Genomic DNA, 22,043 nt, shown 5'->3' on the forward strand with positions numbered 1-22,043 from the left:
TGAGAACAGAGACTTTTAGGGCTAGGATTAGTCCCTTATATTCATAAGATATTCAGATATTTTTGAATGAATGAAATCTGACTCTGCTAAACATTTCTGAATACAAGTATTAGGTTTAAATTATCTACCGGGGATAAATATGCTATTTCAGAGCATTAGAATTATGTCCCTAAAGGCACATTCTTATAATTTAGTTAGGCTTAAAATAATTAAACCGATGCTAAACTCTAATGGAATCAATTCTGTAACATAAAAGTTTATTAGAATAAAAATACATGTACAACCCAACATTAAAATTATTTTACATTGCATGTAGGTTTTGCCTCCATTAGTTTTTTTAATGCTTTTAAAGTCTGTGCTTTAAATAATTTTCACATCTGTAAACCAAGCTTAGATTATCAAAGAAGCAATGTATCCACTAGATACTGGATAGCAAAATTGAGAATTGGAACTGATAGTTATAACCTATAGCACTAAATATTTCTGTAAAATTGGGACAGAGAAAAGGATTAAACTACATCACTTGAAATGAGGTAAGTTTTATGAAAATGCTTTTAGTAGCAAATATTACCAATGTTGAAATAAGAATATTAAAAACATTTATGGGAAATTCACTTAAAATGTTTGCATAGTCTAGGTTATCTTTTAAAGATGAAAATTTTTTAATTACTAAAATTCCTTATTAGAAAAAAGAGACAATTATCTGTTTCTGCTTAAGATCTGTATACATTCTAAGTCTTTCTCTCATTTAGAAAAAAGAAGTGATACAAACATTCACAAGTCTGGAAAAAAGGAAAAAACATAATGAAGATTAGGACCAACTTTTCAAGCTGCCTTTTGGAAAGAAAATTAAAAACAGAGGTAGATGGTTAAATATTAGTGGCCAAGTTACTGAAATGACTAATTTTTGTCTTAATACACATTCACCAAATGTTTATACTTGAAGCCAAATTGTAAATAAATTTAGGAGTAGAGAGTAAGACCTAGCACAAGTTATTTTCCTTATATCAAAGAAAAGTAATAAAAATAAACCAGGCTTAAGACCCCTGTTAAAGATATGATTGTTTAAAGCACTACAGTTCATGCACTTCTTAAAGTGGGAGAATCAACCTTATCCCTAAGCTTCCTAGATTTATCTGAGGCCAAGTCGCAAGCACTGTCAGGCCCGGTCAGTCAAAGTAGGACTGCAGGGTGCCTCGGCGCCGGACATCGCAGGTCCAGCAGTGGAAGCCTCCTCCCAGGGAATTGGCATTACGGATGTTAACCTTGATAGTACTGATACCTGCATCAAAAGAGAGACATGTAGTCAGTTAGATGGACTCCCGTGAAGATTCTCCTATAGTAAGTAAGCCTAAAGATGGGTAGGAATCCTGTGTCTCTAATCCTCAAGTCTATCCCAACCCCAAACAGTCTTCCAACTGTATTGTCACCAATTCTATTTCATCTAATCTATTCCACTGCTAATATAAAATCTTCACCAGAAAGTCAGCAGTGACTGTGAAGTCTATTTCATTCTATTGACAATTCACAAGTCAATAGGTTGGATAAGTGGATGTATCTGACAGGATTAACTTTATGAGGCCACCTTAAGAAAACAGAACAGAGCTTGTATTTTAATATGCTGGGTTGTATGGTCATACAGGTACCAAATCCACTCAGACAATTAGTTTAATCTGGCACCATTTATACTGATGTGGTTATGATGTGCATGGCCTAGTCAACCAGTGGTATTTAGAAAGAAATCTGTTGTGTTCAGTATAATGGGGTTTTAAAAAGAGAATCTACTCTCTTCCCTCAAGAAACTCATTATTTTGAGGGGAAAGATAGCTATAGAGTCGCAAAAGAGTCCACTGGTATATTTAGGGAAGGAAGGCAGCAGGAGCCATCAGAAAAGACTTTCCTAAGAAAGTGAGACTGGGCAGGGTTTTGGAGAGTAAGAATAGGGTTTCGAAGGGGTAAGGAGTGGGCTTGGGTACGGAGTAGGCTTTTAAACACAAGTATGTGTCCTGATAGACAGACATATCTGTCTTATTCAGATGGCTAGAGCCATTTTCATCCTGAATTGGAGAGGATCCAGTTGCTTGATAAAGTTTGCTTTAACAAGTTACCTGTGCCTAAAATTATAAAATAAAATTATAAATTATATATTTGGTTCTTAATAGTATTTTATATTGAGAAACAATAAAATCTTAATGGACAAAGAAACTGAACCCAAGCAGTTGAGCTATTTAATGAAAGCCATAAAAAAAGTGGCATAGCATTAGACATCAAATCATTTGATTGGGATCAATCTACAATTGACAGGCCAATCCTTTTGAACAGATACCACATTAAAGAGGGATATGTCAAAGGGGCAAATACTTTCTTCTGAGTAGTATACCTGAAATATGAGACATGAATTAAAACATGACTCACTTTCAACAAGTATATACTGCCTGGCTTTATTTGACACTTAGGATACATCATTTATGTGAAGAGTAATAAAAACACATACTTCTGTACTCTATGTAATAGCCATATGAACATCCTTTCTTTCAACAGTTTTCTCAATAGTGTTAGAATAACTGTTTTAAATTTTGAATATCAGGATAGGTAAACTCCCACCCAAGCAAAAACTGATTCTTATTTTAAAGGGGCACCTGGGTGGCACAGTCAGTTAAGCATCTGACTCTTGATTTCAGCACAGGTCATGATCTCACGGTTCACAGGATCGAGCCCCCCGTCGGGCTCTGTGCTGGCAGTGCAGAGCCTGCTTAGGGTTCTCTCTCTACCTCTCTCTCTGCCCTTCCCCCCCTCAAAATAAATAAATAAAAAATAAAAATAAAATAAAGCATCAGTAATTTCTTTTGAAAAAAAAAGCTGAATGATTTACTGACACCCTCTATTGCATGTCATTACTTTGTTCATTGTGCTTATCACACATATGAATCATATCTGTATCTGTACCCTTATAAGTCCTTTAAAATATGTAATGACAATTAAATTACTTTTAAAGGACCCTTAATGATTCAATCTCTTATTTGTGGAAGGACTTCATAATCTATATGCTCATCTCAAAGGAGTAATTCTTCATACATGGGCACCAGGAGGTTAGATAAATCATAGAAGATTAATAAACTTATTGCTAAGGGGGTGTCTGAGAAGACTGGAATGCAGCTCCAACCTTTTGACATTATGATTGTTAAAAATACTGTGCATGTGTGAAATAATAACTTGATACCTCCAAAAGGAACAGAAATTGAACCAGACCTACCAATGTAATTTCTTCAGTTCTTCTGGTTTAACACTTTCATGTATGACAACATGTTTCATTTACCATACATACCCAGCTTTTCAAACATCTTTTGAATTGGGACTTCATTGGCATCCACCATGACACGTTTTTCATCTAGCATTAAGACATTCATGGAAAGCCATTTGGATGACATCCAGAGTGGGTGATCTAAAAACAGCAACAACTGTTAAATCATGTCTGCTACCATTTTTGTTTAAAGCAAGGATTCCAAAGTAAAGAATATTAAAGTGAACTCCATTCTTTCAGTAGTTCACTTTCCCTGAGAAGTTTTATTTTAATCTTAAGAGAATTTATCTATAAATGTTATGATTCAATCTATACCCATTACACATTTGGATTCCACCTTGTTTTCTTTAAAAACTCATTTCTTGCTTTATGTGATGTTTTATACTGATTTTTCCCATCTTCTTGCTTTCAGTTTCTATGGAAGAAGTTGAAAATATAAATCCCAGCCTTTCTCTTGTACCTATAGGCCCAAGTGCTAGTTTGCTCCTTCCTGGGGAAACATTTTCACTAAAGTGCTAAAATTTGGGTTGCTGTCTATAGATGAAAGGTCCTTAGTCAATGAAGTGCTCATGTTGGTCTGTGAGTGTATAACGGTAAACATACCATCTGGGATGACCGGTATTGGAGGAGTAACTATGGTCCATCCTGCTTTCTTGAAAAGATCAATCTGCAAGACCAAAAAACAAACAAACAAAAAATAAACCCCAAAGAAGTTTAAATCCACATATGCTATTCTTATCATTCTTAATCTCTGATAGCCCTTGTGATTAATAATTCTTTTTGAGATGCTATCTTTTCAATTGCCAAAATAAAGAAATTTAAATTTTCAAACATTTGAAATGATTTTGTCTGAAGCCCAATTAAAAATGTGCATAAAATCCCCCTATTGCCAGGTTAAAGGTAAAAAAAAAAAAAAGTAACAGAAATGGTAAAGCTTTTAAAAATATTCTCATGCTTTATTCAAGTTTCAGAGATCTTAAAATACTGAAGATACTTTCCTTGAAAAATTCCCATTAAATAAAATGAAAATATTTCCTAACTCTTTAGTTATAAGAAAACAAAAATGTGACTATGGTAAACCCATAGTCGATCACTTTGTATCTATGACCATGGCATGAAGACAGATGTTATGGATGTACTCCCAAACCATAATTATCCTTAGTGACCTATTATAACCTAGTCATCCCTATGGTCATATACTCACTTAGTACATCAACAAATTATATTAAAAACGAAACAAGTAAATAATCTTGGTCATTGATATAAACCTATGGAATATAAATGAACAGTGAGGGGCACCTCGATGGCTCAGTCAGTTGAGCATCGACTCTTGGTTTTGGCTCATGTCATGATCTCATGGTTTGTAAGTTTAAACCCCGCATTGGGCTTAGGGGTGCTGGTATAGAGCCTGCTTAGGATTCTCTCTCTCTCCCTCTCTCTCTCTGCCCCTTTCCTTCCTCTCTCTCTCTCTATTAAAATAAATAAACTTAAAAAAAAAAAAGAAATGAACAGTGACATGGTAAAATAGTGGTGTACTGCAGCCTACCTACCAAATAACACTCACCACCCAACTGGAAGTAGGAGGGGGCAAGTAGAAGTAGGAGGCTGCAGGTGACAGGGACAGACCAGATGCAGGGCAACAGCTCTGCTCCTCCCTGCAAGGTGGGGCTGGCCAAAGGGGTCCTGACCCACTGGAGAGGGAGGAAGACACCCTCTGCCCCGTGGCATTGCCCAGCCATGCAGGGACCATTCTGTTTGCAACTTAGCTTCTGTGGCCTCTTGGCTGCAAGTTAGGGGATAATACACTGTTCAATAAAAACACACAGACACACAAACTTGAGGCTTTGAAAGCAGCAAGCAGTAAAGTCAAAGTCTGATGACACTACGCTAATTATCATGGCTACAATGTACATTTGTGAGTGTTGGATATCTTGTAGTGAATCCACCGTAGGCAATCCAATGTTTGATCATTATAATGTTGAGCATTGCTGAATTTGTTATTTAGAACAATTAGAAGCTATGGAAATACTTAAAATAGAAGTGGTAATTACATCAGTTGCTAGATTATTGCTTTTCCAGAGTTTTAAGAATGTCCTTACCTGATGACACGGTCGGTCAGGGTTGGAAAGCACAAGACCAGGTCCAATGATATTGAAGGTGGCATCAATATGCATTGGATTGGGGTCTTTAAAGGAGATGATATGCACTCTGTAGTCTGGAGCAAGATGCCTACGCATCCATTCAATGCCTAGATAGTTTGTAACCTAAAAATGAAAGGAAGACCTAAATCTATACAGATTTGGTTCTGTATTTAGATAACTAAAAATATTTAGGATGGTGGCACCTGGGTGGCTCAGTCAGTTAAGTGTCCAACTCTTGATTTCGGCTCAGGTCATGATCTCATGGTTCATGAGATCAAGCCCCACTCTCATGCTCTCTCTCTCGAAATAAATAAACTTTAAAAAATAAAAACTAATAAAAGATAAAATAAAAATATTTAAGATGAAATATTTTCATAAAATAAATAAATACAATAATTTATAAGTAAATAATGTAATAAAATAATAAATTAAAGGTATAATAATAAAGTGTGAAATTTAAGAGGCAGCTTTTATTGACCTGGCTTCTCTGTGCAAAAATATCTCTTCCAGCTCTAATGAAGTCAGCAGCATCAAAGCATGGCTCGAACTCAGTCGTCACAAACTTTCCCTGAGCAGCCAATTTGTGTCTGTCTTCTACAGAATGGATAGGGTAATTCTGATTGGAACAAGAATGAATACATACAATGAATTGGTTCATAAGGAAAGTATTTATGGGGCATTCATTACTAAGAAAATTAATTAAACATCATCATTTCCCAAAATACTACTACCCTGTTTTAGACTAAAACATGCATGGGGAAGATGTAGGCCCCTGCTAAATAAATCAAAACAAACTGACAATAAAAACCAAAAACTAGGCATGGCAGCAATTTCCTGATACTTAGAAGCAAGTGGCACAGAGGTAGTAATGGTTCTGAAAATATTCCGTGACCCATGCATTGATTTATGTAGCTATCTACAATATTGAAACTCAACAGGATGAAGTCATTCTGTTCTTTTAGAAAAGGAATTTGGTCCTAAGCCTAACTCATACCATAAAATGAGATGCCATGCATCCCTGCCAAATTTGATTTGGTGTGGTGGAATGAATTCACAACTTATTTGTCTTTAAACAGAATTTTTAATTTTTTTTCTTTCTATAAATGATCAAATAATAAATGACCTAACAAGGGACATATACTTCCTTTTACTGTGAATTTGGCCTGTAAACCAAACTGTTTTTCTGGAAAAGAGAATGGAGTTCACTATACTGACTTTTGTTTCCACCAATGAATAGCTGTGTGCCTTTAGGCAAATTATCCTCCTGGTAAGGGAATGATTGATGCTACTCCCTCAGAGGGTTTGTGAAGAATAAATAGGACTGAGGATGTATAAAGGCACTTAGCTGAAGGCCTAGCACACAGTAAGCACCAGATAAGTATTAGCTATTATTACAATTACTATTATTGTCATAATATTATTTATCTTATTTTCATCATAAAATCATCATTTTTTTTAAATGTAGGTGATGCTCTCAGTTTCTGAAATGAATACTAAATACAAGGTATCAGAGAATCTCTCTCTCATTTTCTGTGGATTATTGAGAAATTTACTAATAGGCTCACCTATAATTAGGGTCTTACCTCATCATAAAGCTTATCAGCCATTGTTGGTTTAGGAGCCGTTGTCCACTTGGCGCCACGGTGGAAGTAGTCTTTGATAATTGACCGGTATGCCCGGTACTCAAAGAAGCGGGCACGCCATGCCATGGGAGCCTCGATAATCTCATTTCCCACAACTATCAGGATATCTCGAGGCATCGCACCATATAAACCTATCAGACCAAAAAGTTCCACAACAACCCCAGTAATGCAAGACAGAAAAGTCTATGTAATAGAATCCCAGTTTTTGGTTAAAAAAAAAATTACAGAAAACCTATATGCATGTGTATGTGTATGTTTCTATGCAAGTGGAAAAATATATGGAGTGATATATACTATAGTGCTATCATGAACATTCTGTGTGGGGATGGCAAAGCTAGGAAAGAAAGAAAGAAAGAAAGAGAAAGAAAGAAAGAAGGAAGAAAAAGAAAGAAAGAAAGAAAGAAAGAAAGAAGGAAAGAAAGAAAAAGAAAGAAGGAAGGAAGGAAGGAAGGAAGGAAGGAAGGAAGGAAGGAAGGAAGGAAGGAAGGAAGGAAAGGGAAGGGAAGGGAAGGGAAGGGAAGGGAGGAAAGAAGGAAAGAAATGAAGTAATAAGGTCCTTGTTCAGAGATCTAGAACCACCAAGTCTTCACACTTTTGTAAGCTCCTTTCTTACTACACAGAAACAGAGTTCTTCAGGGAATATCAGTACCACAAGATAAAAATTGGGCCAAGGACCATCTCTAGAACTGTAAATTAGAACACTGAACTCAGGCACAAGAACAGTCTTGTAGCAATGCCAGTTAAAACTAAAATGGGAATGTTTCTGTTCCCCCCCGTAACTTCTGTACTTGAGGAAAATTAAATGGAATCCACCATTCTTATGAAAGGAAATGACCACAGCGTTTAGAAAAACTTCTGTCAAGAAGATTCTGATTTATAATGGAGTTTAGAATATGGACATCTCAATCGTATCAAAAAGAACCAATCTGTTCCTAAACAATCTCTAAAGTTTCTAAGGATTATTAAAAGAAAGGAATCTCTGAGAAATTATCTGAGTTTTCTCCTTACATATTAAGAAAGTAATTATAAATTAAGACTAGCAGTTTAGGTATCCAACATCACTTACCCGTAGACTCAAAATCAGGAGTTTTATACTTCAACGACCAGTCAATGGGGTCAGGCCTCCTCACTGTCACTCCTTCCATTTTTAAAATATTGCACATCTCTTCAATTTCAGTAATAGCCTTTTTCAAATGATCTTTGGGAAAATAATGGCCTCCGTGCTTCTGGTAAAATGGCCAGTACTTTTCATATGTGTTGGCCTAGAAGCAGAAGAAATTAAGTATAATACATATAGGAGAAAAATACAACTCATGATAGAGGCATAGGCAGTGAACAATGATTTGTATAACTTAGTGGCAATGAGACAAAGACCATGTCTTGTTTAGTGTTGATCCCCAGTACTGAGCACACTGCCTCTCTAGGAAAAAACCCAGTATTTGTTGAATGAAAAATTCTAAATTTCTGGGGCACCTGGGTGGCTCAGTTGATTAAGCGGCCAACTCTTGAGTTCAGCCTAGGTCATGATCTCACTGTTTGTGAGTTCTAGCCCCATGTTGGGCTCTGTGCTGGCAGTATGGAGCTTGCTTGGTATTCTCTCTCTCCCTCTCTCTCTGCCCCTACCTTGCTTGTGCTCTGTCTCTCAAAAATAAATAAACATTTTTTAAAAATTAAAAAAAAATTCTAAATTTCCTTGATGTTTTTTGAGACCTTTTGTTCTCTTTGCCTGAAATCTCATGCCCTACCATTCACAGCATGTCTGCCCTCAGATGGGCTTGGAATCTTCTTGGACCAGTTTTTATAAGCTTCAGAGACAACACAGGACCCAGGTGCTCTGTTAGTCTCAATGAAATCAAGAGAACAAACAAAAGAGCATAAGAGAACAAAAGTATATTTGTACTTAGATAAAACTATGCTATCCATGCATCCCAGAATTCTATCTAGAAAACAGCACTTCAAGATATTTTGTGGGAAAATAGGACACTGCCCCCTTAAAATTAGGGACATGCTCTCAAGCATTCTTTGTTTCTCTTAAAAACCCATTATTGATTTTCTCATTCAACAGAATTAGCACCTGGCAATATGGTGCAGCAGTGTAAGTCTACTTTTGGTACTCTTATCCTTCCCTGCAGACATGTCCCCCCACAATCACACTTCTCCCCTCCCCAGTCTATCCAAGTTCTCATATTGCTTCAAGCCCTTTTGTCATAGAAGAAAGTGATCTGCTAAATGAATTCACACACTTGTGGCAGCTGAAAAAAAGCTTAACATTTAGAAAGTGTCCAAGGGTCATATGCATTTGAAGAGACAACTGAATGAAAAACAGTTAAATGCTTTACAAAGGCTTACTTTATAAAAAAATGACTGATGAATTAGGGTAGCCATAACAACTTTAAAATATTGGTTTCCAAAAATATAAAAATGTAGAAGGATTCTTCATTCAGATTGTTGTGCATGTGCCAAAGTTATCAATTTAAAGAAATACACTGGGAAATGTAGATGATGTATATGGATGTAATTTATCAAGACAGATGAAGTAGAATTCCAATCGGAAGATCCATATGCTAAGAAAAAACCTTGGCCTTTCATCAAAAGATTGGCAAAGTGATATACATCGATATATTTTAAGTTTAAAAAATACTTCCTTATATAACTGATTAACTACCAGTCCTGATCATGTCAGATAAGGTTTCCATCACAAATCAGACAATTTCAGATAGTCGTAAGTGCTATGAAGAAGGGAACTGGATAATGAGACAGAGTGTGTAGATGTCTAGGTCATTAATGTCAAAGATGATGTCTTTTCCAGATTTTCTGTCTCTACTTCCATTTCCACCTCAGTCTGATAAATATCACACATATGGAGGCAGACCAGCCTCTTGTTAGTTTGGTATGTAAGTTCATATCCGTTAGGCTGGAGCTGAGCCTGCTTGAGAAGGAAAGGAATCTCAAAAACATGTCTTTAACAAACATGGAGCATGCCAGTGAGGCTCTAAAACAAGGGTTGACAAACTAAAATCCATGGCCAGATTTTTTTTTTAAGTAAATACAAGTTCTATGGGAACACAGGCACACTCACTCATTTACATACTGTCTGGGGTTGCTTTTGTACTACACTGGCAGAGTTGACAGTTGAGTGGTTGTGACAGAAACCTATGGTCTGTAAAGCCTAAAATATTTACTATCTGGCCTTATACAGAAAAAGTTTGCTAATCCTTGTCTAAATGATTAGTTACTTGCTTTACTTTTGAAGATCTATAGGAAAACAACAGGCTCAATTTCTGGCCTGTGAAAAATATTATCAGTATCAAATTATCAGTATTAATTTGCATACTTTTTAAGATCAATCTACTCTTTTTAAAAACAAAAGCATTCCACTGTTCTCTTCTCCTAGGAAGTCCTGCAGCAGCCACCAGAAGGAGAGGATAATAATGACTCTTTATATTCTTCCCAGACACATCGTGGTACTACTCATCCATTCACCACTTTCTCCTTCTCATGCCAGGCACATCTCTTACAGTCCACGAAAGGACAAGAAGCCTTTGAAAATGTAACACTGGGTCACAGCAGACACATAGCCATGTTGTCCTGCCAGACACATTCCAAAGTATTCTGTGTAACTATGCAGAATGAAGCTTGCCTTGGTAAATAGAAACTAAACTTTCCTGGGGAAAAACAGCTATTTGAACAAGTGTGAGTTTCCTTGTGTAATGAATACTGTGGCTAAGGTTGGACAAAGTCCAAATGATCAAGGCGCATTACATTTTCTGAGAGATAATTGGAAATTATTTACACTTCCTTTGTAACGCTGCTAAATGAGTTAGCAAACATTTACCAAGTGTCTGCAAGATAAAAAACACTATATTAAATGCTTAGCATGTGATGTTTGTAATAATCCTTTGCAGAGATGTAGCTGCACTCCTAGAAACTTTATAGGTTTTCAGAGCCTAAAACCCTTCAGGGGAGTTTGCCAAATGAATTTTAAATACCGTCTTTGGAAGGCTAAGAAATATCAATAGAAACTTCTTATGTATCCAGGTGCAAACTTATATTACATTAACCTTGACTGAGTTTATATTTTATAAAAGGTTCTTTCTCAAGAGCTTTATTTAAAAAAGACAAAAGCAAAACAAAAACTACATATTTGATGGAAAGTATTCATTATGTTTTACAGAATAAAATGCTTCAGAGCTTTTAAAAACTGTGCTCCCTGACAACTACATTCCTTACTCCCATAAAATTTCTTTAGCCCTTTTGTCTTCTAATATGTCTTATGCTCTAATTGCCTATAAACAGTTTAATACATAATTTTATCTTTCATTGTTCCCAAACTGATTAATACATCTGAATCATCTTTCTCTCTTCCTTAAGGCCTTGCCTTCTAGGGGCCATGCATGTCTTTAATATTCTCTCCCTCAATGCCTAGTTCAGTATGTGGCATAAAGCAGAAATAACCAGACATATGAATAAAATCAATACTGCTAAAGCTAGTAATATCTGCAATCATCATGTTTACATTACTTTTGTAATGTAAAACTAAATCGATACAACAGTAATGAAGTGTGGTTTTGTCCCTTGAAATACTTAGCATGTAGCCTTTTACCTTCATGTTTAATCTTGTTAGGTAGATAGCAAACCTCTTAATATCTTCACTTTATTGAGGCCCAGAAATTTGTGGAATCTTGCGCAAGGTCAAAGAGCTGATTAGCCAAGATAGTATCAAGCTTTTTAATCAAATACATAATTCAGTCTTGGTCTCCTGACTTCAGCCTGCTACACTTCCCACAAATGACAGAGAACTCAAACTCATGTCTGAGAATCATGTCTGTTTTCATAAAATCACATAGTACAGAAGTCAACAATTTCATAGACAAGTAAAAGGGTAAACTATTGCTGGAATTTGAAATTTAATTACACCCAATTAAAATGGTTAAGGGATGGGACTTCTTTGCAAGAAAAGACTTAAAAAGATCACGTCTTTCTAAAACATGTGGATGATACATAAATTAATCTGTCTGTTCATCAAATTTCAAATATCAGAACCAAAGGTAGTTTCATAACAGTTAGAAGAAGTTATTACTTTTTCTATTACCCTGTCTTCAAGGTCTAATTAAAGAATCATTTTCTTCAAGAAGACTTCCTAACTATCCAGTATTTGGTTGTTGCTCTCCTGACATTCAATTCAACTGTTAGTTGGTTAGCATAAGATACTTAGCTTTAATCTTTGTTTCTATACGACCATCTTATCTGTCTCAATAGAAAGCAAGTTCTTATGTGCTGATACCTCTGGAGCCCTGGTATACCGCAGGCAACATTTCTGAGGATAATGATAATGATGTAACAGAACTTATTTCCTTAATCCATGTTATAAATAAAAATGTAAATATTCAAGAAGAATTTAAGTACATTGAAGATATATTTGTAACCCATTATTAACAGAAGCTCAAGCTGTGTCTGCAATGTGGATGGCACTCCCTTATTCAGGATGCAACCTGAACACCAACCCACAGAGGCCTGGCCTTAGGAATATCACAGATAACACTAGGAGTTTTTAAAGGAGAGATATTACATGTTGCCAGGGAAACACTGAAAGGCTTTGTGGAAGGTACAATCAGAGCTATGTGGTAGTAAGAGGGGTAGGTTTAAACTACAGACAAAAGGGGTATCTGGGTGTCTCAGTCGGTTAGGTGTCCAGCTTTGGCTCAGGTCGTGATCTCATTGTTTGTGGGTTCGAGCCCCGCATCGGGCTCTGTGCTGATAGCTCGCAGCCTCGACCCTGCTTCAGATTCTGTGTCTCCCTCTTTCTACCCCCCCCCCACTATCTCTCTTTGTCTCTCAAAAAGAAAAAAAAAAAGAAAAAAAAGAAAAAAAAAGTAAAAGAAAAAAAGCTGTAGACAATAGAGGTACAGGCACATAGGTAGAAGAGTCCTGAGTAAGAGCAAAGGCATGAGGATTGTTTGGGGAACAGTCTAGTTTGGCTGCTTGTATCGTTATCTTACAAAGTCTTCTGCAAACCAGGGTGAAATATTAGAGCAGAGAGGAACCCAAATAGGAATGGGCATCTGCTAACCTGTCTTTGTAACACATCTCTAAGATGAACCAATGACTCAAATGGAGAGTCCTGGAAAGGCAGATAAGAACCAGATTGTGAATGATCTTGATTACCATGAGAACTTTATCTGGAGCAGTATGGGGGGGGAGGGAACACGTCGAAGATTGGGAAATAGAGGAATGATAGGAGCAGGATGAGCAACATAACCGAATTTTGGTTTAAAAAAATCATCCTGAGGGGTGCCTGGGTGGCTCAGTTGGTTGAGCATCTGACTCTTGATTTTGGCTCAGGTCATGATCCCTGGGTCGTGGGTTCAAGCCCCACCTCAGGCTCTGCACTTAGCATGGAGCCTGCTTAAGATTCTCTTTCTCTGCTCCTCTCTCTTGCTCACATGCTCTCTCTCACTCTCTCTCTCTCACTTATAAGAAAATTTTAAAAACTCACTCTTATAGAAGCTGGAAGGTGGTTTGGAGAGAAAAGCAAATGAGGGAGACCAATGAAGAGTTAACTGCAATAGGCAGTAGATGAGATCCTGACCAAAGGGAGCAGCAGAGGGATGGAGGCAAGGTTGCTTTTGACAAAAGACTGGTTAGATCTTAGAAAAAGGATGTGGAGGACCTGACTGAAGGAGAAATCAGAGGTGATTCTTTGATGTTTCAGCGTGAGTGAAGAGGAATGCCAAAAATGAAAAGGAAGGAATGAAGAAGGGTCCAGTTTAGCAGAGTGGCTGGCAGTTGAACTCAAGATGTGCCAGGTTTGAGGTCCCATGGCAATACCCAGCAAGGAATTTAACATGTTGGCCTGGAGAGAGATCTGGACCAGAGTGGAGGCAGGAGCCAAAGCTGTGAGAACAGCTAGAAGAGGGCCAGAGTGAAGTCCTGCTCAAACCCAACATTACAGACAGGAAGATGTGAGGCATAGTGAAAGTACTACATCCCCAGATAAGGTCTGTCAGAATCTGAAGGAAGGGGTTATTTGTGTAAATAGCATCAAGCACTTGCAGAGACTTCAAGTAAGATAATTAAAATCACGGCTGGAATTCAGAGGGGTGGAGTAGGCTGCAGTGAAAGCAGTTATAGAGGAGAATGGAAGCAGAAGCCAGCCTGCACAAGGTGAGGAGTGAACCCCCTTCAGACATGTGAACATCCTTGCTTTACCTTCACCTCCACGGTGAACGGTGGAACACAGGCATTTTCAGCTCTGCCCACGATCACTTCCTCTAAGGGGTCCCATTCATTGTAAGAGGAGACAGGGCAGTCCTTGGGCAGAGGATCAGTGGCCTTATCGTCAGCTGCACAGGAATTCCGGGAGGAAGCAGTAGCTGCCTGGGTGCTCTGGAAAGTTCGCTGCACCCATCCTGTTAAGGTTCTTCCAAGCTTCCAAGAACAAAGACAAGATTATTACGTAGTCCCATACAGTACTTGGTGAGAGGGGTGAGGAAGTAGAGGTGGAATGAAACCCCGCATAACATAGACATATAAAACCCTTTAGGAGAAAGTAAACCAAGATGTTAGGTAGTATATAGTTGGCTAGTGGGGTCATAGTTTTACCTTCTTGTTTGTACATTATCCTTTTATCTATCATATTAATTGGCATAACTCTTTAAAGCCACTCAGAAGATTCTGTCCCCAGTGATCACCCCCCATTTATATCTTAGAGTGGATTTCTGCAAACAAGTTTTAATCAAGCTTTAAGCAACCCTTCAACAGATGATGGGTCACCCCATCCCTGTAAAACCACAGAAAGCTGCTCTATATCTCCCTGTCAAGTCCAGCTAGAGGAAGTAGCCTCCTTTCCCCTTCAGTATTAAAAGTCATCAATATTAGAATCCCCCCCCCCGCCAAGTTATAATATAGAAGCATACACAACCTTATTTTTCAGAATAATCAGCTTCAAACTAAAAATTTTGCATTGCTCACACACTTCACACTCTTTGGCACTTCAATTCTGACAATGACCAAGTGCCATCTGCTTCATTTTACAGATGGTCCAGAGTATCCTAGCCAAGATAAGGATTAACCCAAGCACAAATGTAAACAACAAGAAAGGAGAACTAAGGACTTCAAAAAAGACTTCTGAAAATACAGGGCCTATAAAATCTAGAACAGGGGAGTCCCTTACCCAGTGGGCAAACTTCAACTGCCCTCCCCCCCACCGCCCCACCCCAACCTCCCATCTATATCCTACTCAGTTAAATGCCTTAGGAAGGAGGCAGGAGAGGAGCCAGGGTGGGGACCAAAGGAAGAGGGAGAGTGACAGCTGTTCTGGAAGCAGTTGCGGGAGGGAGCCAAACTGCCCTGCTATTCCTGTCCTAGGAGCCAGGGAGGGTCTGCAAGCACAAGCTTACATACCAGGCAAGAAGAGGGTGGGGGCTCGGCAGAAAGTCTGGCTACAGACTGAACTTGCTCCTCTCTCGACTCAGGACTCCATGTTCCTCTTGGAGTGGGCCTGCTTGCTCCCTCTCCTTCCCAGATTCTCACTTTGCCTCCTCTCCTGCCCACCCACATCACACGCATTTCCCCGAAGGCTCTCCAACTCTATGCCCACCCCCGGCACTGCACCCCAATAATTCGATCCTTGTATTAAGAAAAGTCACGTGTCACCCCCAGCCCCTCACCCCGGGCCGGAAGCTCCTTGGAGCGAACCCAGTGCTGGTGGGAGGGCGGTGCCCCCTGCATTGACGGCCACCGTGGCCGAAGGTGCGCAGAGAGCAACTGTGCCCACGGGGTGTGGCCCCAAAACGTGTCCCGCTTCCCCAGGGGCACCGCCCAGCTCCCGGCAGCCAGCAAAGGCTCTCGAAGCTGAGCATTCAGAGGGCAGCAGAGGACCATTGTCAAGCAATGCCGGCTGGGGAAAGTGAGGGAAGGCGCGCACGCGGCCGCCGGCAGAGATGGGCGGCGCACGCACCCGAGAACCGATGTAGTGCACCGCCTCGGCGCCGCGGCTCCCGCCGCGCAGACACCGCACCCGCAGCATCGCTCCGCGCCTGGCTGGTCCACGAGCGGAATGTTCCCGGTGCTCGGCCGCGTCGGTCCGAGCCTCCCGAGAGCTCGCCAGCAGGAGGTGTCGGGGAGCGCGGCCCTCTGCCTTTTGTAGTCTCGCCCCGCCCCTCCACCTCCCGCGCGCCCCATTGGCTGCTGGGAACAGGTGGCGGGGCCGGGGTGGGGGTGGGGGGGTGGCGCTGGCCCGCGAGCTGGGCCGCCCCGAGTTAGGAACTGTTAGGGGACTGCCGGTGGCACCCGGTCAAGCCCCCGGTGTTCGCTTTTTTTTAGCTTGTCAGTCGGCCGACTGGCTTCAGCAACCGAGCCCCACCCGTGCCCGCCGAAGGAGGCCCACCACTGCGTCGGGGAAGGGGAGCAGCACGCGACTTCTGACGAAGTAAACTTAATAGTACCTTAAATGTGCCCAGTTGGATTACATATGTAAAGCGTTAAATACGGTCACAGGGTTAAATTCGTCTATATGCACTGACTCAGTCCCCTCATTTTGCAGTGAATGAAGCCACCTAAAGGTTAGGTGGCTTCTTAAGGCAACACCGGGATTGAGACTGGAGAAGAGTAAGTCTGGAACTCAGGTTATCTCCACTCTCCGGGGTGCTGCACTTTCCACCCATGAGCGTTTTCGGTGTTTGGGGGAATGCTGGACTTTTCAAATAGTCGTTGGCCTTGTGCCCCTGGCTTGAGAAACTCAATCATGAAAACAGAGACAAAAGTGGGCCAGATATAAGGGAGGTAGTCCTCCCTTCCAGTCTTGTCTTCCCGTCCATTTCATTTATTTAAATTTTTGTTTCAATTTGATTAGGATACGTTTTTTAGAAAAGTTCCCTAACAGTGCAAACTAGGGAACTCAGTTTAACATTTAAGTAACCTAGCAGGAAAGAGATCAGAGAGATTTGAGTATTTTGTTTTGTACCTACAAAATATCTAATTACTTATTTTTAGTAAGCTGTCTTTTTAACTCTGGTGTCTCAAACTTGTTTTCCAAAGCTCACTGATGGAAGGCACCAGACAAGCAGGATGGCAGGGGAGAAAGAGCCCTGGAGAGGGAATTGGGAGAACAGGGTTCATGTCTTGACTCTGTAATAGACTACTGTGTGTCTTCTTGAGTAGCAATCTTCTTATCCTCAAAGGGAGAACACTTGCATTTATTGTCCCTAGTACACAGGGTTGTTAAGGGGCCAAAAGGAGAGATTGTGCATGCGGAACGTGGTGTGGCCCTAAGAGCTATATGAATATGAGGTAATATTTTACCAGCTCTAACAATAAGGAGGCCTCCAAATGTGATAATAGGGTGAAAGGAGTCAGTAAGTCTAGGTCCATATCTTAGCTCTGCTACTAACTTGCTTTGTGACCTGGAACCAAATTCCTTCTCCTTTCTAATGAAGGCATCACACTTCTAGTGAAGGTTTTGGCAAATCTCTAATATTTCTCAAAATTTATAAAGTACCTCTCCCAGGAATTAAATGCAGAAAGTCTAATTTTCTAATGTACTTGCAATGGTCAGAGATGTACTCCTCAATAAGGGATTTTATTTTTTTTTAATTTTTATGAATATAATTTACTGTCAAATTGGCTTACATACAACACCCAGTGTTCATCCCGACAAGCACCCTCCTCAATGCCCATCACCCATTTTCTCCTCTCCCCCACCCCCCATCAACCCTCAGTTTGTTCTCTGTATTTAAGTCTCTTGTGGTTTGCCTCCCTCCCTCTCTGTTTGTTACTTTTTTCTTTATCCCTTCCCTTCCCCCATGGTTTTCTGTTCAGTTTCTCAAGATCCACATATGAGTGAAAGCATATGATATCTGTCCATCTAGGACTGACTTATTTCACTCAGCATAATACCTTCCAGTTCCATCCACATTGCTACAAAAGGCCATATTTCATTTTTTCTCATTGCCAAGTAGTATTCCATTGAATATATGAACCACATCTTCTTTATCCATTCATCAGTTGATGGACATTTAGGCTCTTTCCATAATTTGGCTATTGTTGAAAGTGCTGCTATAAACATTGGGGTACAAGTGCCCCTATGCATCAGCACTCCTGTATCCCTTGGGTAAATTCCTAGCAGTGCTATTGCTGGGTCATAGGGTAGGTCTATTTTTAATTTTTTGAGGAACCTCCACACTGTTTTCCAGAGTGGCTGCACCAGTTTGCATTCCCACCAACAGTGCAGGAGGGTTCCCATTTCTCCACATCCTCTCCAGGATCTATAGTCTCCTGATTTGTTCATTTTAGCCACTCTGACTGGAGTGAGGTGATAGCTCAGTGTGGTTTTGATTTGTATTTTCCTGATGAGGAGTGACGTTGAGCATCTTTTCATGTGCCTGTTGGCCATCAGGATGTCTTCTTTAGAGAAGTGTCTATTCATGTCTTCTGTCCATTTCTTCCCTGGATTCTCTGTTTTTCGGGTGTGGAGTTTGGTGAGTTCTTTATAGATTTTGGATACTAGCCCTTTGTCCAATATGTCATTTGCAAATATCTTTTGCCATTTCGTCGGTTGCCTTTTAGTTTTGTTGATTGTTTCCTTTGCAGTGCAGAAGCTTTTTATCTTGATGATGTCCCAATAGTTCATTCTTGCTTTTAATTCCTTTGCCTTCCCCTTCCCTCTAGGATTTTGATAGTTTCCTATGCTCTTTCATCCATTTTGAGTTTATTTTTGTGTATGGTGTAAGAAAGTGGTCTAGTTTCATTCTTCTGCATGTTGTTGTCCAGTTCTCCCAGCACCATTGCTAAAAAGACTGTCTTTTTTCCATTGGATATTCTTTCCTGCTTTGTCAAAGATTAGTTGGCCATACATTTGTGGGTACAATTCTGGGTTCTCTATTCTATTCCATTGGTCTATGTGTCTGTTTTTGTGCCAATACCATACTGTCCTGATGAATACAGCTTTGTAGTAGAGGCTGAAGTATAGTAGGTACATATAACAGAAGGTATTGACATTACTGTACACCATTTCTGTTTGAGATCTGAGGACACCCTCATATCATTCATCAAAGACACTTCTAATTTTGCAGATGTAAGAATTGGAAATGCCTGGAAATAATGAAGCCAAGAGGTCATTAAGGTTTATATAAAAGAAGCTTCATGGGACGCCTGGGTGGCTCAGTAGGTTAAGCATCTGACTCTTGATTTAAGCTCAGGTGAATGGAATCAAGCCCTGAGTTGGGCTCTGCGCTGACAGTATGGAGCCTGCCTGGGATTCCCTCCTCTCTCTCCCTTTCTCTCTCTCTCTCTCTCTCTCTCTCTCTCTCTCTCTCTCTCTTAAAATAAATAAATAAACTTAAAAAAAAAAAAAGAAAAGAAAAAAGAAAGACTCATAGCCACAGAACATATCCTAATCTCCCTGGAATCCAAGGGAAAGTTTGTGGATAAAGCCACCCAAACCAGTCCTATTGCAATAAAAGCAAGCCAAAGCACTTAACTCACTCTCTTTTTCTTTCTTATGTGTGGATATATGCATTGCTTTTGAAAACATTCTGTAACAATTTTTAGATTGATTTGATCAACGGGAAGCGTAAGCCTTCCATACTGGTTTGTTTATCTTATATTGTGTGTCCAACTCTCCAGAGTATTGATGGTAATACCTGGCAACTCCTTGGTGTTTAGATACTGCTTTTTTTTTTCTGAAGAAATGGAATAGACCGTGAACTCATGTCTTCTTCTCCTTCTTTGGCAATAGGTTAGTGTAACACCAATAATTTTTATTGAACCAATAATTTTAGGATCTTGGTGGTCTCATAATTAATGGTTATGCATATTCATATCTAATAGTAGTATACTTTTGTAGGTTAATCTAGAGGCATGATTTAGGGTCATGTAGGGATAAAAGGACAAGGAATAGGAAACTCATCAGAAGCATGGCAGATTATTCTGCTTTCCAATTTCTCCTTCATTACCATTGCTTTGTGGACCATACCCAGCTCTACCTGGTTCCAGCCAATGAAGTACAGAGTTTGAGAAATGTGTCCTGAGATTAAAAAAACCCAAAAAGCTAGTGCAGTCTTTGGGTCAACACAATGAACAACAGAAGAGCCTATTGTAAGAATTCATTATTTCATTGTCATGGTTAACATCAGAATCTGTGCATAGGAAGCAGTCATAATATGTTCCTAGAACTTAAGAGATATGGGTACTCTGTGAAACTAGTAATACAGGCGTACACACACACACACACACACACACACACACACACACACGGTGGATGAAATTAGCTATCTTCAGAAGTCAGCCTTTCTGAGAGATATTTGTACTTATAGTTTAGGGGACAGGATATCTCTCAAATTAAATCAGAAAAAGATAGGACTACTCAAGTCAAACAAGATGACTACAACATATTCTCATGACTAGAATGTAATAAAAGAAAGATATAATTTTTTAAAGTATTATTTGGGGGACACCTAGCTGGCTCAGTTGGTAGAGCATGTGACTCTTGATCTTGGGGTTGTGAGCCCCACATTGGGGGTAGGGATTACTTTAAAAATTTTTTGTTTATTTAAAAAAAAGTAGTAATTGGACTGCATCAATAAAATGTCTCTGTATACACAAAACAGTGATAACAGAAATTGTGTGGAGGGCAAGGGCCTGGGTCACTGTGGAACAGGGACAAGAAGGAGGTTTTTCACTGCATACCCTATTGTACTTTTAATTTTGAACATTTGAATGAATTTCCTATTAAGCAAATAAATATTTCAAAGACTGCATTTACAGAGGTGTGATTGTCAAAATGGAGCTTTTAAAAAGAAAGCCAGAGTGCACAGTTTGTCAGAGTCTGTTCATCCAGCTCTTTCTAAGGATGGAATCAGAATATTCTGGTCCCTGAAAAGGTGATGCCTATTGAGGACAAGAATAATTTCATGGGTTTTGATGGAATATCCTTCTAGAATATTCACCTCCTCCAGCTTCTGAGTTCACTAAGCAACCTTATCATTCCTGGAAACCTTGACATGGGGAAAGGGTTCACACTTCAGGCTGAGCACAAGTGACAGACAGAGCTGGGAAGGTGGAACTTTCATTGTAAAGTTTTGCCTCAGTATTCTAGCTTATCCTTCACAGTCTGGTGTGATTCAGTCCTTGCTCTTAAAGTATATTCCTCTTCTCAATGTTCTCCCTTTTCTTTCTGCCTGCTCAACTCTGGGTGAACTGATGGAATCCAGTTTCTGCCCCTGAAATTCTGCAGGACTGGCTTGCTACCACAACGCCGTGTTCTCCTAGCTCACAGCACCTCTCCTGCTGCTCTGGAATTGCCTTCTTAGCTGTCTGTCTTTTGCTGGACTGTTCACTCCAAAGGGGTGGGAAGCCTGTTTTATCCACTACTATATCCCCAGCACAGTGCCTGTCACAACACGGGTCCTCAATCAATCTTTCACTGAAGGAGGTGCTGTTCAGAAAGCCTGGACTAGAATAACCAGACCTCCCTCTTTGCTAACTATCTTACAGTCTTTGATTTCAGCATCCTTTATGTCTCTGGAAATCCTCTCACGTAACCTCAGCTATTCCCACTATTCAGATGATTTCCAGTAGTTTTAGCACCACTTTCTATCCTGGGTGCCTGACCTACATTTTCAAGTACCTGCAGGTCAGAATGGTAGCCTGGGAGCTCTGATACCAATTTTCTCTTCATTCAGCCTGGGATTTCTCATCTGAAATTAAAGGCAATGGTCACTAGATAATCTCAGCTTTAAAAATGCCATTTCTACACTGGGATTTTTGTCAGCAGCTCAAACTCAGTCTGTCTGCAGTGGAACTCACACCAGCCCTTCCTCCTTCCTCCTAGAAAGGGTTGTACCTTTTTCTAATCATTTAGGCTTGGAACTCTCTAAACATCTTTGCTTCCTCCTCCTAATCTAGTCCTCCATACCCAATGAGTGGCAAAATCTTATGAAGTTAGTTTCTGCCCAGTTC

General features: G+C 39.7%; 1 protein-coding gene and 1 non-coding gene across 2 annotated transcripts; one reads left to right on the forward strand and one right to left on the reverse strand.

Moving 5' to 3' along the window:
* Nucleotides 1-226: 226 nt before the first annotated feature.
* Nucleotides 227-16,206, reverse strand: GATM (glycine amidinotransferase). The gene is made up of 9 exons (XM_040492580.1): nt 16,045-16,206; nt 14,295-14,513; nt 8,152-8,347; nt 7,026-7,216; nt 5,921-6,058; nt 5,401-5,565; nt 3,905-3,968; nt 3,326-3,442; nt 227-1,282 (listed from the first exon to the last, which is right to left on the reverse strand). The coding sequence occupies exons 1-9, from the start codon at nt 16,111-16,113 to the stop codon at nt 1,170-1,172; spliced, it is 1,272 nt and encodes a 423-aa protein (XP_040348514.1). The 5' UTR covers nt 16,114-16,206; the 3' UTR covers nt 227-1,169.
* Nucleotides 13,379-13,469, forward strand: TRNAK-CUU (transfer RNA lysine (anticodon CUU)). Its single transcript is given in 2 exon segments — nt 13,379-13,415; nt 13,423-13,469. It is a non-coding gene; the product is annotated as a tRNA-Lys (tRNA).
* Nucleotides 16,207-22,043: the final 5,837 nt, after the last annotated feature.

This window comes from Herpailurus yagouaroundi, unplaced genomic scaffold (assembly GCF_014898765.1).
Source record: "Herpailurus yagouaroundi ecotype Mexico unplaced genomic scaffold, PumYag 184, whole genome shotgun sequence".
NCBI classification, from domain to species: Eukaryota; Metazoa; Chordata; class Mammalia; order Carnivora; family Felidae; genus Herpailurus; species Herpailurus yagouaroundi.